The sequence below is a fragment of the Betta splendens genome, chromosome 2, assembly GCF_900634795.4.
Source record: "Betta splendens chromosome 2, fBetSpl5.4, whole genome shotgun sequence".
Lineage (NCBI taxonomy): Eukaryota > Metazoa > Chordata > Actinopteri > Anabantiformes > Osphronemidae > Betta > Betta splendens.
This window is the reverse complement of record NC_040882.2, coordinates 18,060,056-18,076,188: the sequence shown is the minus strand read 5'-3', so window position 1 is coordinate 18,076,188 and position 16,133 is coordinate 18,060,056. Positions and strand designations below refer to the sequence as shown.

At 48.2% G+C, this 16,133-nt stretch overlaps 3 protein-coding genes across 3 annotated transcripts in view; 2 read left to right on the top strand and 1 right to left on the bottom strand.

The window, feature by feature from the left end:
- The window catches only part of LOC121202091 (C-C motif chemokine 3-like), a 47,581-nt gene extending 40,026 nt beyond the window's left edge, over positions 1-7,555 (bottom strand). The window contains exon 1 of the mRNA XM_041069890.2: positions 7,155-7,555. Within this exon, the coding sequence (XP_040925824.1) occupies positions 7,155-7,224 (70 nt within the window). The 5' untranslated portion in view covers positions 7,225-7,555. The remainder of the gene's footprint in view (positions 1-7,154) is intronic.
- Positions 1-16,133, top strand: part of LOC114851109 (basement membrane-specific heparan sulfate proteoglycan core protein-like) — a 134,247-nt gene that overhangs the window by 65,851 nt on the left and 52,263 nt on the right. The gene's annotated exons all lie outside the window — the stretch shown is intronic.
- Positions 394-4,663, top strand: LOC129603802 (sialoadhesin-like). Its single transcript, XM_055506951.1, has 6 exons — positions 394-1,000; positions 1,482-2,133; positions 2,658-2,969; positions 3,048-3,293; positions 3,570-3,603; positions 4,572-4,663. Exons 2-5 carry the CDS (start codon positions 2,103-2,105, stop codon positions 3,596-3,598), a joined length of 618 nt encoding a protein of 205 aa, XP_055362926.1. The 5' UTR covers positions 394-1,000; positions 1,482-2,102; the 3' UTR covers positions 3,599-3,603; positions 4,572-4,663.

Genomic DNA, 16,133 nt, shown 5'->3' with positions numbered 1-16,133 from the left:
CTGGGGACTGGGCAACACACGGCTGAACTGGGGACTGGGCAACACACGGCTGAACTGGGGACTGGGCAACACACGGCTGAACTGGGGACTGGGCAACACACGGCTGAACTGGAGACGGGGGACCGCGTGAGTGCAGGAAATCCTCCCAGCGGAACAACCATGGAGCTGGGCAGGTTGGTGCAGGCACGACGATCCGACGGGGCTGGGAGGAGGAAACCGAAACCATCGGCGGTGCGACTGGCGCTGGCGTGGTGCGGAGCGCGTCGCTTAACTCATCGTACCTCACGCACAGCCGCTCATAGAGGCGACGAACGCTGGGGCGCTCTAACGCGCTGTCATCGTCCTCCAGCGTCAATATCGCCACCTCAACGGCGCTGCGCTGGTTCTCCGGGTTAATCGCCCGTCGGTAATCCTCCGCGAGGATCTTGAAATAATCACGTAGGTCGCTGGGTAGCTCGGCGCAAGTGAATTCCATGCTCCCTCGGGAGAAGAATATTCGCCGTACAAAAACAAGGAACAAAACAGTCACTGACCTGACCGGAGGCTAAGTGCTGGCTGGGTCCAAGTTTGGCCAGATTGTTCTGTCAGGACTCGGGCAGGCGGCGGACCCACATGCACAGCACGAAGGCACGATTATGATAAAGCGCAGGTTTATTAGACAAGGCAGGGTCAGGCAGTCCAGGTCATACACGGAAGTGTTCAGTGAGCGGTAAACAAGGGAGCAGGCAATCTCTGATTAAATGTCCAGGCAGGGTTCGATACACAAGCAGGCTCGGTAAAGGTACAAACGGGGATAAGGCAAACTCACGGTCAGGTAGTTAGTCCAGGTTCTTTTACAGGCAGGATACACGGAGCAAGGCAAAACAGGAACAGGCACGAGGAGCACGGACACGGAACACGAAAACACGGGAAACTCGGAACGCTCAGGAAACACGCGACACTGATGAAACACGACAATCTGGCAAGTGACTACGGGAACAGGAGGTGACTAAATACACAGGTGAGTGATTAACTGATTACAGACAGGTGTGGGTGAATGAACTAGGGAGTGAGCACTGAACTGGCAACGGGAAGTCTACAAAATAAAACAGGAAGTAGTGTGACAACAGGACATGGCGTGAAACATGACAGCCGGTCCCTTCATACCTGCAGCGGCCTGCAACTGAAACATACGGTGTCCCTGAAGTGCAAGTCACAAACAAACAAAAAGACAAAACACAAGATTAACAAGAAACACAAAAACATTAACAGGAAACACGACGACATTAACAAGAAATTAACAACAAATAGACTAAAATTCATTTCTTTATTTTCAGTTGTTTAGGTTTGTTTACATTTAACATGTATTTAGGTTACACAACCTTCATTCTAAGTTATACACATGTTCTATCAAAGGTAAAAATAACACAACCCACAAACACCAGGTAAATACTGTATATACAGTATCTTTATATATTCATGGTTATACTTATAACCAACAGGATATAACAGGAGGAAACGCAGAGTGGACCTCATCACTGAGACCTTTGATCATTTTACCTGGAAGGAACCGAGCTGAGGCTGGTCCACTATGAGCAGTGGTGCTGGACCTGCACAAACCCTTTAGTGAGTCTGAAGCTGTGGGTGGTCGTCTCTCCTCTCTCACCTCCAGCCGGGGGAGGCAGATGGTCGAACGCCCTGGAGGGTTGAAGGTTGTTTTGTTTTTGAGGTGAACTGGAGTGAGCTGGTTTTTGGGTCACGTAGACCCAGATGGAGGCGACCCAAACCACAGCGTACAGTAGTTACATTCAGAGAGGAAGAGGTCGTGTGGCCTAGATCAGAACTCATGATCAGCTCAGTGATGAGCCGGGTCCTCGTCGGGTCGGCTTCAGTGGAGACATTGAAACCAAAAGGCCTCATTTCCATCAGTGAGTGTTAGTAACTGACTGCTGTGATTTCCAGCTCAACGTCTGCTCTTCTGGACGTTTCCTCCAGTCAACGAACGTCAGCGCAGAGAAGCTGCAGATGACTTTCCACAGAAACCACCAGACAAATGTCAAGCACAGGAAGGAGGACAGTCGGGTTCTGGTTTCTGAAGGCGAGGACACAGTGACTCAGCTCAGATGGAGGGAACGGGCTCCTGGAGGCTGCTCGGTGAGTAGAAGCAGGTCCGATCGCTGTGACACCGGGTCAGAACCGGATCCATGCGCGTACGGATCCATCTGGTCTCAGATGCTGCAGCTGAAACTCCTCAGTTAATGGGTCGGTTCAGGTTCGGGAGTATTCAATCCTTCGGGAATCAATCACACAGATGATTCATTAGCAAATTAATGTGAAATTATCAATTCCTGTTTTACTGTGATCGGATATGATGCAACCGACCACGTCTGGAACCGTGTGGCTTATTTAGAGTAGAGATTGGAACAAACATATAAATAGACGAGATGAACATGAGGAGGTGAATGTAGGTGCAGCGTTCCAATGTGTCCAAGCATCAAACCTTAAGGATCTTTGTGTTAGAGTGTTAAAGCTCTAAAACGGTCTTAAAACGTGTGAATCTGGTTTTATTTCAGTCATGAGCTCACTGCTGTGCTGCACAAACCAGGGTCAGTATCTTCTTCTTCTTCATTTTTTCACTTCTTCTTCTTCTTCTTCTTCTTCTTCTTCTTTTTCTTCAGTTTTCTTCTTCAGTTTTCTTCTCCTTGGTCTCATTTTAACCTCCACAGCCCGTCTGACTGTGAGTCCCAGCAGCTCTCAGCTCTTTGAACACCAGTTCATGAATCTCAGCTGTGAGGACGACGACGGATCTGCTGGATGGACGGTGACGAGGAACACGAGCAGAGAAACCAGAGCTGCGTGTGGAGCTGATTGGGGAAAACTTGATGCTTTCTTCTGCACCATCAGCTACATCCTCCCGTGGGACAGTGGTGTTTACTGGTGCGAGTCCAGCTCTGGCTCCAGCAGCAGCAGCAGCAGCATCAGTGTCTCAGGTGAGATCAGACTGTGGAGTTAGTGCTGATGCGTCTGTGTGGACACGATGAAATGCTGTGGTTTGTCTCTGTGTTGAGGTGGATCCGTGATCCTGCAGAGCCCTGTCCTCCCTGTGATGGAGGGACATGATGTCACTCTGCACTGTCAAACAAAGAGCCCTCCCTCCGAACTCCCAGCTGATTTCTATAAAGACGGCTCCCTCATCAGGACTGAGCCCACGGGTCACATGACCATCCACCACGTCACCAAGTCTGATGAAGGAGTTTATAAATGCAGCATCGAGGCTTCTGGAGAGTCTCCGTCCAGCTGGATCCATGTCTCAGGTCAGGATTCAACACACATGAAATAGAAGGAACAGGAATCCTCTTTTCTGAACCTCTTTGATTCTGTTCATCCCAGAGACGCCCGTCTTGTCTCCACTAACCTCGGTCACTGCAGCAGATCAAAGCTTCTCTCCTCCCTCGTCCTCCTCCACTCTAGGCGGTCCTCCCTTGCCTCCTGACTCCTCGTCTCCTCCTCTCTTTGTCTACTGGGTTATTCCCCTTATGTTTGGTTTGATTCTTGTGCTTCTACTGGTTTTGTTGGTTTTGCTGGTGCAGCGGTGCGTCGGGATGAAACCCAAAGCTGAGACAGGTGAGTTCTGCAAAACCTGCACGGTCACAGGAAGTTATGTGTCAAGTCTTTAAAGCCTCATTGTTGACTTTAAAACGTTCAGTTCCATGACCGTGTTGTTACCATTAGTTAATTATTTTTATCTGTTCACAATGTAAAGCAAAAATATAGAACAAAAAAAACCAAGAATATCATAAATAAAGACAATTAAACATTATGTGAAAATATTTAAACGAATAACCAGTGCTTTTTTTCTATTTTCATTTTGAATGAATTATTTGAAATTTTAAAAAAGACATAAAATAATTTAATTAATGGACAAAGGCAGAAATATCTAAAACAAGTACACTATAAATAATACAAATAATAATAAGAAACAAGATTAGATCAAAAATGTATTTAGTCTTTGTTTTTGTCAAATGTAAACCTGATATAATTCTAAGAAAAGAAATTCAGTAAATATTTATAAATAATATCATAACTGAACTCAGCTGGTGTGTTTAACAACGACCGTACAGAAGAAGACGTAGTGAACCGAGGAGTGAATTCCATAAGGATCAAGAGTTTTTCTTTTATAATAAGAATAAACGTGTCCCTGTGAACAGCGTCTCCGTTCTGTTCAGTGCTGCCATCGTGTGGCCGTAGTGTGTAAACGCCTCGACTCCTTCCTGAGCTACGAGCAGGACGGTTCTACATTTAACCATAAGTTAAAACATGAAAAGCAGCAGTTTAAAGCAGGTGACATACAAACATAAACCAGGTGCTGCTGTTTACCTGACGTGCACCAACTCATCTGTCCAGTCTACTTTGACACTTTCTGTTGAGTCTTAGTGTATAAACCTTAAGGTTGCAGCTGAAGGCAGAACAAACAACTCTTTCTGTCATGAACTAGATGAGTTGATAATTACTGATAAAGAAATCAGCAGTTTAAAGTGTGAAATCTTTTGACTGTGTCAGATCATGGACGATGATGATTGTTGCGTTTCCAGACAAACACAGAGCGTCGGTCTGCTTCGAGGAGGTGACTTATAACGAAGTAATCATCAGGCCGAGCAGCAGGAGAGGTGGGCTGCAAACAAACAGAGGGACAGACAGTGATCCACACACCATCTTCACAACATCCCCGCGTTTGTGTCCAGCCAGGTGACTCTCTCTCTGCTTCCCTTAATATCTATATTGTTGCCAGGGAGTCAAGATGTGACGTCTTATCTGCCTAAACAGTTTCATGATCATTCACAGCTCAGTGAAAATAACATACAAAGAACAGGGTGTTCATGCATTTCATCATTTTATGTTGAATGTAATGTTTCATAACACATCGAACAAAAAACTCTACTCATTGGATTACATAGATATATCAAAGTGCTATCGCAATATAAAATACCTTCACATAAATGAAATTTCTCTTAGTAGTAGTAGTATTAGTAGTATAGTAAATGAAGAGCAACAAATCATTACACGACTAGAACAATTTATCATGCTGTCAAAACAACACTGTCTCAGAAAACTAGAGCAGAAATGACTAGAAATGTATTAAGAAAAGAGATTAACCTGAAGCAACAAAAAGAAAACTGTCAGACACAACACACAGATACTGAATATCTACAGACACAGCCTAGAGAAAAATAGCACGGGTTCAGATTTAGTCATTAACCTACAAAAATAAAAATATTTCGATGTTGATACATAAATAAAATAGATATGTGCCTCATGAATGCTGTGCTTTGCATCCAGTGAGTGTTGGCACACTTTGCAAACACATAACAAAGCTAATGTAAAAGTCTACTAACAGGTTTAATATCAATTTAAGCAGTCATTTATTATTGTCAACCACCAGAGTTCACTGTTGTTGTAACTTTCACACTACGAATGAGGAGAATAGTGTTGTTTGCTGGAAGCCCTCGTCTCACATTTTTCAAGCCCGTATGACATTCCAGTGTCCGAGCTGTAGATCCTGGTGGTGTGGATCAGTGAGTCTATGTCTCGCTCATTCTCGGCGTACAGCTTGATGTCATCCATGTAGAGGAGGTGACTTATGGTGGCCCCGTGGGAGTCGGTATCCGTGGCCAGTCTTGTTTATTATTTGGCTGAGGGGGTTCAGCGAGTCTATAGGCTCCAGATGGACAGAACCATGCAGTAAATAGGAGGAGGGATGTAATTTGACCGGAGAGGCAGAAAAAGGCAGTAATTTTGATAAATTCTTGAAATCTTATACATTATGGATAATAATGTTATTATTAAGCTGGTGTCGGTGGGCCCCTCAAAGTTCGTGGGCCCTTAGAATCGTCCTAACTCCCCCCAATGGCGCCGCTGAGAGGTCCTAAATACGAACACTCTAAAAGTGCAGTGGACCCTTATGTCAACACAACCAGCACTTAGACATTCAAACTGAACTCTGTCAAATAGTAACGTGTGCCCAGATACATAATTTTAGTCAGACATGTTTGTTTGACTTTTGACCCATCAGGCTATATTCGTTTATTGTTTAAAGCTTGTGGAATGTGTGGAAAACAAAACAGCTGAGAAGATGAACACTCAGACACTGCTGTTGAAGCAACACAAACAAACAGTGACGTCTAGTGGCCAACAGAGTAAACACTATGTAGCAAAATTTCTTAGCTTCATCTTTGAAGAAGACCATAGTTTGTAAACAGGTGAAGAAAATAGCTGTTTGGTCTCTAGTATGCATGTAATTTGTGTTAATTATTATTATTATTACATACTTCCTATATTTTTCCTGGAAAGAAACACACAAATAAAAACATTCCAGGTTTGTTTATTTAAAAAAAACAAACAAACACCTGTGTTAAATTTAAATTTCAGTCTTCAAAAAAGGTATTTAAAAAAAAAAGGAAAAATAAACTCTTCCGGTGCAAAACTGATAATTGTTTTGTCAAAAAAATATAAAGGAATCAGGCTTTATCTTTATTGTTCAGTTTTAATGCAGCTTATTGTAAATACAAAGCATTGAAAATACAATTCAGGCTCAAAATGACTAGTTGATTATATGTGCGAGCGCCACAAGAACAAACATAAGCGCAAAAATGAATATATCACTGTATCAAAGCAACACACAAACAGGAAGCTACATTATTAGTCTTTCATCCAGACGTTCCATGATGCCTTCGACCCAGGACAGATTTGGATCCACACAGATGTGACGAGATTTTACAGTCACCAAACTGAAAAATGCAATAAATATAAATATAAGGAAACTAAATAAATAGATATAAAACAAATGTTTCCTCTTGAAGAACCATATTTAGAATTTTGACTTGTTTTATTATCGATCTCACTTTTAGTTTCCAGATAAATAAGTAAGTGTTGGACTGGACCCTGTGTGTGTTAAATATACATTTTAATTATTTCATAAACTCACATGACTCCAGGTTTCAGGCACTTCTCATTTGTTAATATATAAGACTGGATTAAGTCTTTTTTGATTCTCCATGGGTGGTAGCTGTAGCAGCACACATCTGAAGAACATAAAATAAAGATCGTGTTTATCCAGATGTTTTCACATGACACTTCTAAAACAGTCACATACATAATAATAATGCAGTTGATCTTACTGTTGCAGACCACCGTGGAAACCAGAGCAGCCGCCAGGATGCAGAGCAGGAGGATGCGACCAGTCTTCATGATGACCTGATGTTCTTCAAAGATGATGCCTGAAATTCAACAGCTGCTCTTTATCTGCAGTAAAGGTCTTCTGAGAAAGAGGTGGTGAGGTGTTAACACTTATTAAGGTCAAAATAGGGTTTTGTCAGTGGTGTAGAAGGAGGAGGGTGGTTGTGGTTGCAAAGGTGCCTGTGACACAAATGTTCCACTTGGTTTTTAAAGCGAGTGGTTTGACTGTAGAGGAAATGCAGCTGTGGTTGGTCCAAAAGTGAAGCTCACAGCATGATGGTGATACGGAGCAAAGCCAAATGTTGTAAAAAGCCTCATAAAAGTAATGTGAAAAAATGATCATTAGTTATAATTAGTTATAATTAGTTATTACAATTTATTAGTGAAATTAGTGTTAGTGAAATTAGGGGTTATAGCAGCTGAATATAAGGTGACCTACTAAGATGGTGATTAAAAGCATTCCCCAGCTCATTCTGAGAGTAGTACCCATACACTGGACCATGGCCTTATACTGTACCAAGTGGTGCCTGTAAACTTCTCTAGAAAGGGTCGTATTAAATGCCGAAACAGCATTAAAAGACTAATTTTGACGTACTCTCCACAAGTGGCTGTACTCATGTCCCTGCTGTCATTGATTAAATACTGGGTACTTTAAATCTGCATATTTGAAAATATGATGTTGACATTTATCTGCAAACCCTACATATTGTGGGAGCAGAGTGACAGTTCAGGAAGGAACAGCTGGATCCTACATTTCCCCATAATGCAGCTTAAAAGCAAAGAGCCTCATTGACCTCCAGGAACCTTTGACCTCACCCTAAACAAGCTTCAGCTTCATTTAACGTCAGCAAACTCAGAGCAGCTCTTTCATGAGTACGTATATGTACAAGTCTTTATTGTAATAAAACTATCATTTAGATACATTTCAAGTGAGAAACGGTTGCGTGGTGACCCCCCCTCTCCCCTTTGCTGATTCCACAAACATCAGTCAGTTCTCTACAGTACACGAGGCTCTGGAAAGAGAAGGGAAACAATGCAAACAAAAAGAAGCAATACACGAAAAAAAACTGTTATTTCGAATCCTTATTTAAAGTTTATTTCAATTTGGTTTTGAGGAAGCTTTGCCTCCTCTCTTTACAAACAAAACCTATTGTCTTATTGGGATGTAACGTGACTGACAGAGTCCTAGCGCTGCCCTGTGCATAACGTGATGAAGTGACGCTTTGACCACAGTGTGAAGGCAACGCGACAATGACACAATTATAACCTGACAATGCCACAAAAGCGACGCGGTTCCACCCAGGTGACAGCTGACACGAGGTGGGTGTGAGCAGAGGAGGACAGATGCATGACTTCTAAAAATAACTACACACATTTTGACTCAGTGACATCTGCTTAAGATATTGTTCGATAAGATTTCATTGCAAAAGGTTTCTCCTGCGTCACATCATTCCAGTATCAGTTTTGTTGCATCGATAGGAAAACGACAATGAGGAAACTAAAAGGTTGCAACCTATAGTATTGCACTGAAAACTCCACATGCATTATGAGCGTCCTTGGGATCTAGTTCTGACCACTACCTGGGTCTGCTACAGCTCAACAACTTTGGCAACAGAACACAGAACTGTTGAACAAAGAGCTGCTGCTACAACTGAGTGCATGTCACAGCTTCCTCTGCTCTGATGCAGCAGATGACTCTTGATCGCTGGATATTCCCTTGTAGGTCAGAGGTGATTCGGCCTAGGGCCATCAGCAGTTAGACTCCTACCACCACCTACACACATAAGTACACACATAAGTACACACATAAGTACACACAACGTGACGCTTAGGTCACAACCTCACCTGCACTTTGCCGTACTGAAATCAGGTGCAAACGCATTCTAGTGGGGAGAGAATCAGAAGAGACCCTTCATTCAAAATCTAGTTCACATCCCTCCTTCCATTTGATAAAGATTAAATAAATGCACAGAAGACATCACACACACACGACATTAGAGACAACAAATCAATATATTAACAATACCTGAAATGTGTCCTAAACATTAAGTATTTATGCCAACCACAACAAAAAGTGTGAATACAGCTCAATGATTTGAAGAGAATAGCTCTAAACTGGACACAGTCCAGTTAGAGGAAATCAACATTCAGCAACAACGTGCTTTAAGTGTGGTAGAGAGGAACACTGGTCTCCAAACTGCCAATTTACTGAGGGACGCTGCCCATACTGCACGGCTGAGGCCACAGAGCAGCTGACTGTCCACAGAATGATTCTGATGGGGCAAAGTGATGGGCGAGAGGCCGGTTGGGTTCACACACACACACACACACACACACACACACACACACACACACACACACACACACACACACACACACACACACACACACACACACACACACACACTGATGATGTCACAGCAAACAGCAATGAAGAACGCTTGCAACGCTTAGATTCAGAAATGATTTGACAATGTTTGTCAAATGTAGGAGAAAAAAGGACGGTAAAAACTACTTATAGGCCACGGCACAGACCAATATGGATTGGGTTTCATGTCTCGATTCAGTTAAACTTAGTATGAGAATCACACCTAACAAGACTGGTTCTCTACTGTATTACTATTTCAAAAGGTGTCACCTTTTGAAATAGTGTATGGAAGAGAGTATAGACACCTCAGTTCCCTAATATACCAACAGACTTACACATTAGAAGGGGACATAGTTGATTATATGTCAAAGGTGTTAAAACATCACCACAAATGTTTTTCTGAGAACGCTTTTCAAGACGTGCCGTGTCCACAGGAGGGACCGCTGCAGGCTGGTGACTGGGTGTTCATCAGAGTCATAAACGAAGAGCTGGACCTCACCTGGTGGGAGGTCCACACAGAGTGATGCTGGCAACACCTACAGCCTGCAGTCGAAGGCATCTCTAGGTGGATACACAACACACACTGTAAAAGACAACAGCTACACGCAACCGAGTAGTATTGTCTGTGAGAAAAAACCCAACCGAGGGAGGGGAAAAGTCTGCCTACAAAGGGGGTCGGCAGCATTTAGAGCACTGGTCGCCTCAACGGCAGTGAAGAAACCAGCGGTACCTTCTCTCACTTACTGTAGGGGGACATTCTCATAAGGAGATACTATGAGAGGACACTGTCCAGCCACGGGAGTTGTACTAACTGCCCTTGCACTGTTGATCGATGCTAAGCTGCTCCCTGACCTTATGGAGGATGAGGAGAGACCTCCTGATCAGTATCACACTAATTTGTGGTATCGTTACATGTTTCTTGCCAAACAGAGCACTCATAACTTTACTGGAAGTTGTTGTTATGTGTGTGGAAACATGCCAAAGTCTGTCACAAACCCTGATGTACAGATTCAGCCTGTACCCACAGCGAGAGCCATTATATCCACACTTTACTTTCTCTGGTGTCACCTGATGCTTTCTATGCCTCTTTCCGAGGTCAAACGAAAGGACTAGTTCCACGTCCTCCACCAAACCAGGGTCGTAATTAGACACAGTTTTTGAGTGCCAACTTCTCCACAGACATCTAGTTTGATCATGTTCCTCTTTTTCCTCAGCAGCAGCTTTTCTCTTTTAAAGAATAAGGATTTAGCCGTCTCAGTAGGGGAAGTTCCCCTGAAACACTGCCAGACTGTGAAGATGCCTTGCACTCGCTGTGCCGCCCATTTCAATATTTCTGAGGCACCAAAGGGAGTTCAGTGTGTCTCTTATTATGATGGTCCTGGTTTCATGGGGACTCTCCCACACTCTGACATCAATTATGTTTGTGGACACATAATTCCATGTGCATCTCCCACCCAGTTGGGTAGGTTGTTGTGTTCCTGTTCATGTTTCAGATGGCTCCTACGTGATAACACCACAGCAGATGACTTCCAAGGGACAGCGAGAGATCGACTTGAAGGAAAGTGATCGGATCTGGGGATCAAACGTTCCCATGGACGAAAAGCTCTGGACTAAAGACCAGAAAGTGGCACTATCCCTATTTCCAAGGTTGGGGGTAGGAACAATCATGCTAAGAGGTAAAACCATAAATTACTGCATGACCCAACAGGCACTCTGTGACCTACAGCACACATCCAATGTGCAGGCGGCTGACGTAATGAAGGACAAATCCTGGTTTGATTGGTTTAGGTCTGGCACATGGACTGACATTCTGATAAAGATTTTTGGACCAGTTCTACTGATCCTCTTGGTTCTGATGCTGATTGTATTGTGCGTAATTCCCTGTTTGGAGGGCATGATCATCAGGCTGGTGAATCAAGGCCTTCTCAGGGTGTGCGCAGTCATGCACTCTCGACAAATACACTATTGAAGCTTGATAACGTGAAGAGAACCTCCACGATGTCGACAGAAAGAGACGCTAAACTGTAAATATTGTGCTTCCTGCTTTTGACCCTGCCTACGATGTTGTAACATTGATTCCATGTTTTATGACGGCTGCACCTAAATAGAAAGAAGTTGTGCTGTTCTGATGTATGCATAATTGTTGAATGAATGTTTCAATGTTAAACAGGAGGAAAATCTTGGAAAAATACTGCATTTAAACATTGAAACATGTTTTGCTGAAGCCTCGTTAGCTGTGCTATGGCCTTAAAGTTCTCTCCCTTCTGCTCTGCAAGAAATAGGGAGCATTGGTGTGTAGCATCATTATCTGATGTGCCCAATGCTTGCTTTGTGCAGAAAATATTTTTGTAAAAGGTGACAGTTAAAAAAAAAAGAAAATATTTCCCACTGTGTGACTATGCACCTCCCAGAGTGGAATATACAGTATATTATGAGCTGAATCTGTGTCTTTTCTTCAATGAGAGGAAGTTGCCTCTATTATTATTTAAGGTTTACAAAGGGAACTAACGATTTCCCTAACAGTGATGCATCTCCATTTCTGCATCTAACATCATCTCCATCAGGGTCAAAATGGGGGGTTAAGTTTATGTTAAGACAGCGCTGACCAACATGTTTCAGCTTCAACCTCTGCACATTTCTGGATGCTCACCTGATAAGAGGCAGGATGGTGGTTGTCAGGCTTGGGGCAGGCGGCGGACCCACATGCACAGCACGGAGGCAGGATAGTGGTTAAACAGAGGTTTATTTCCCACGGCAGGGTCAGACGGTCCAGGTCATACACAAAAAGGGCGCGGCGAAAGTACATGCAGGGATAAGGCAAACTCACGGTCAGGTAGTAGTCCAGGTTCGTTTACAGGCAGGATACACGGCAAGGCAAAACAGGGACAGGCACCACAAGCACGGAACACGAAACACGAAAACACAGGAAGCTAGGAACACTCAGGGAACACGAAACACTAATCAAACTCGAATACACTGAAGAAACACGAATACAACAATCTGGCAGCGAACTAAGGACACAGGTGGTGGTTAAATACAGTGATTAGATTAACTGATTACCGACAGGTGTGGGTAATGAACTAGGGAGAACAGAACTGATAACAGGAAGTAAAGCAAGAACGGAAACAGAAACTGGGAGTGCTACCAAAATAAAACCGGAAATGGAACCTGGAACCAAAATAAGACAAGGAAACAACAGGAAACAAAACCCAGATCGTGACAGTACCCCCCCCCCTATGGCGCCTTCCACGGCGCCCACGAAAGCCCCCCCCCCCGAACCAGGGCGGGCGGAGGGCGGTCCCAGGCGGAGGGACCGAATCCCTACCCCTCAAGGCACACGAGCAGGGTGGGTGGAGGGAGGACCGGGGGAGGGCCAAAACACGAGTCCACACGACAAAACCAAGGTCCATGAACGGGGAAAAAACACGAAGTTCAGGGATTCCTTCACGGAGGGTGAAGGCGCGGCGAGATCCTTCTCAGCCGCCGCTGAGCCAGAGTGGCACTCCTAGTGCCCTTGAGCTGGGCCGATGTCCCCGGGGACCACCCCGCATGGCAGCGTCCTCCAGGTGGACGCTGATCCCAGAGACTGAGGAGTCGAGGCGGGCGTCGCCGCAGGAGGCAGCGCCACCCACGCAGCAGGATGCGCCGAGGGTGAGGCCACCAGTCCGGCAGCCGAACCAAGGACGAGGCAGGAACCAGCGGCGTCCTCCTTGGACCACCGCGACGAGAGACAGGAACCAGCGGCGTCCTCCTTGGACCACCGCGACGAGAGGCAGGAACCAGCGGCGTCCTCCTTGGACCACCGCGACGAGAGGCAGGAACCAGCGGCGTCCTCCTTGGACCACCGCGACGAGAGACAGGAACCAGCGGCGTCCTCCTTGGACCACCGCGACGAGAGACAGGAACCAGCGGCGTCCTCCTTGGACCACCGCGACGAGAGACCGGAACCAGCGGCGTCCTCCTTGGACCACCGCGACGAGAGACCGGAACCAGCGGCGTCCTCCTTGGACCACCGCGACGAGAGACCGGAACCAGCGGCGTCCTCCTTGGACCACCGCGACGAGAGACCGGAACCAGCGGCGTCCTCCTTGGACCACCGCGACGAGACACGGGTGCAGATGCGGCCGGAGCCGGACCGCCAGGAACCGATGCAGGAGCGGCCGGAGCCGGGCCGCCAGGAACCGATGCCGGTGCAGCGGGAGCTGCGACGGGCGCGACCCCCTCCTGGAGGTCCGCCGGGACTGCGACGGGCGCGACCCCCTCCTGGGGGTCCGCCGGGACTGCGACGGGCGCGACCCCCTCCTGGGGGTCCGCCGGGACTGCGGCTGGCGCGACCCCCTCCTGGGGGTCCGCCGGGACTGCGGCTGGCGCGACCCCCTCCTGGAGGTCCGCCGGAACTGCGGCTGGCGCGACCCCCTCCTGGAGGTCCGCCGGAACTGCGGCTGGCGCGACCCCCTCCTGGAGGTCCGCCGGAACTGCGGCTGGCGCGACCCCCTCCTGGAGGTCCGCCGGAACTGCGGCTGGCGCGACCCCCTCCTGGAGGTGCGCAGGAACTGCAGCTGGCGCGACCTCCTCCTGGAGGCTGGCGGGCGCTGCGGCTCCGAGGGTGACAGGGACTGGAACGACCGCTACAGGGCCGACGGGAAGGGGACCAGAGACAGGGGCGACCTCTACTTGGTCGACGGGAGCGCCCTCACCTTGGCCGACGGGAGCGCCCTCACCTTGGCCGACGGGAACGCCCTCAACTTGGCCTACGGGAACGCCCTCAACTTGGCCTACGGGAACGCCCTCAACTTGGCCTACGGGAACGCCCTCAACTTGGCCTACGGGAACGCCCTCAACTTGGCCGACAGGGACAGGAACTGGAACGACCTCAACATGGCCGACAGGGACAGGAACTGGAACGACCTCAACATGGCCGACAGGGACAGGAACTGGAACGACCTCAACATGGCCGACAGGGACAGGAACTGGAACGACCTCAACATGGCCGACAGGAACTGGAACGACCTCAACATGGCCGACAGGAACAGGAACGGCATCTACTTGGCCGACAGGAACAGGAACGACCCCTAACGGATCGACAGCGACAGGAACGGCCGCAACATGGCCGACAGCGACAGGAACGGCCGCAACATGGCCGACAGGGACTGGAACGGCCGCAACATGGCCGACAGGGACTGGAACGGCCGCAACATGGCCGACAGGGACAAGAACGGCCGCAACATGGCCGACAGGGACAAGAACGGCATCTACTTGGCCGACAGGAACAGGAACGGCATCTACTGGGCCGACAGGAACAGGAACGGCCGCAACATGGCCGACAGGAACGGCCTCAAAATGGCCGACAGGAACAGGAACAGGGACTGGAACGGCCTCAACATGGCCGACAGGAACAGGAACAGGGACTGGAACGGCCTCAACATGGCCGACAGGAACAGGAACAGGGACTAGAACGGCCTCAACATGGCCGACAGGAACAGCCGCAACATGGCCGACAGGAACGGCCGCAACATGGCCGACAGGAACTGGAACGGCGTCCCCTCCGGAGCCGGCATGACAGCTTACTGCTGCCGAGCTCGACGGGGGAGACGTCGGGCCTGATTGGGTGGACCCAACAGTTGTCAGACGGATGGTGCCCTCTGACTGGGACAAGGACTGAGCGTGACTGGACCGGACCGGGGCGTGACTCGACTGGACTGGAACATGGGCTAGACTCGGCTGGACCAGAGCGTGACTCGACTGGACTGGGCTCGACTGGACTGGGCTCGACTGGACTGGGCTCGACTGGACTGGGCTCGACTGGACTGAAACCTTGACTGGGCTCGACTGGACTGAAACCTGGACTGGACTCGACTGGAGCGGGGCTCGACTGAACTGGGCTCGACTGGACTGGGCTCGACTGGACTGGAACCGGGACTGGACTCGACTGAACGGGAAACGGAACAGGGCTCGACTGAACTGGAGACTGAACAGGGCTCGACTGAACCGGAGACTGAACAGGGCTCGACTGAACTGGAGACTGAACAGGGCTCGACTGAACTGGAGACTGAACAGGGCTCGACTGAACAGGGCTCGACTGAACTGGAGACTGAACAGGGCTCGACTGAACTGGAGACTGAACAGGGCTCGACTGAACAGGGCTCGACTGAACTGGAGACTGAACAGGCCTCGACTGAACTGGAGACTGAACAGGGCTCGACTGAACTGGAGACTGAACAGGGCTCGGCTGGACTGGAGACTGAACAGGGCTCGGCTGGACTGGAGACTGAACAGGGCTCGGCTGGACTGGAGGCTGAACCGGGCTCGGCTGGACTGGAGGCTGAACCGGGCTCGGCTGGACTGGAGGCTGAACCGGGCTCGGCTGGACTGGAGGCTGGGCAGCACGCGGCTGGACTGGGGACGGGGCAGCACGCGGCTGAACTGGGGACGGGGCAGCACGCGGCTGAACTGGGGACGGGGCAGCACGCGGCTGAACTGGGGACGGGGCAGCACGCGGCTGAACTGGGGACGGGGCAGCACGCGGCTGAACTGGGGACGGGGCAGCACGCGG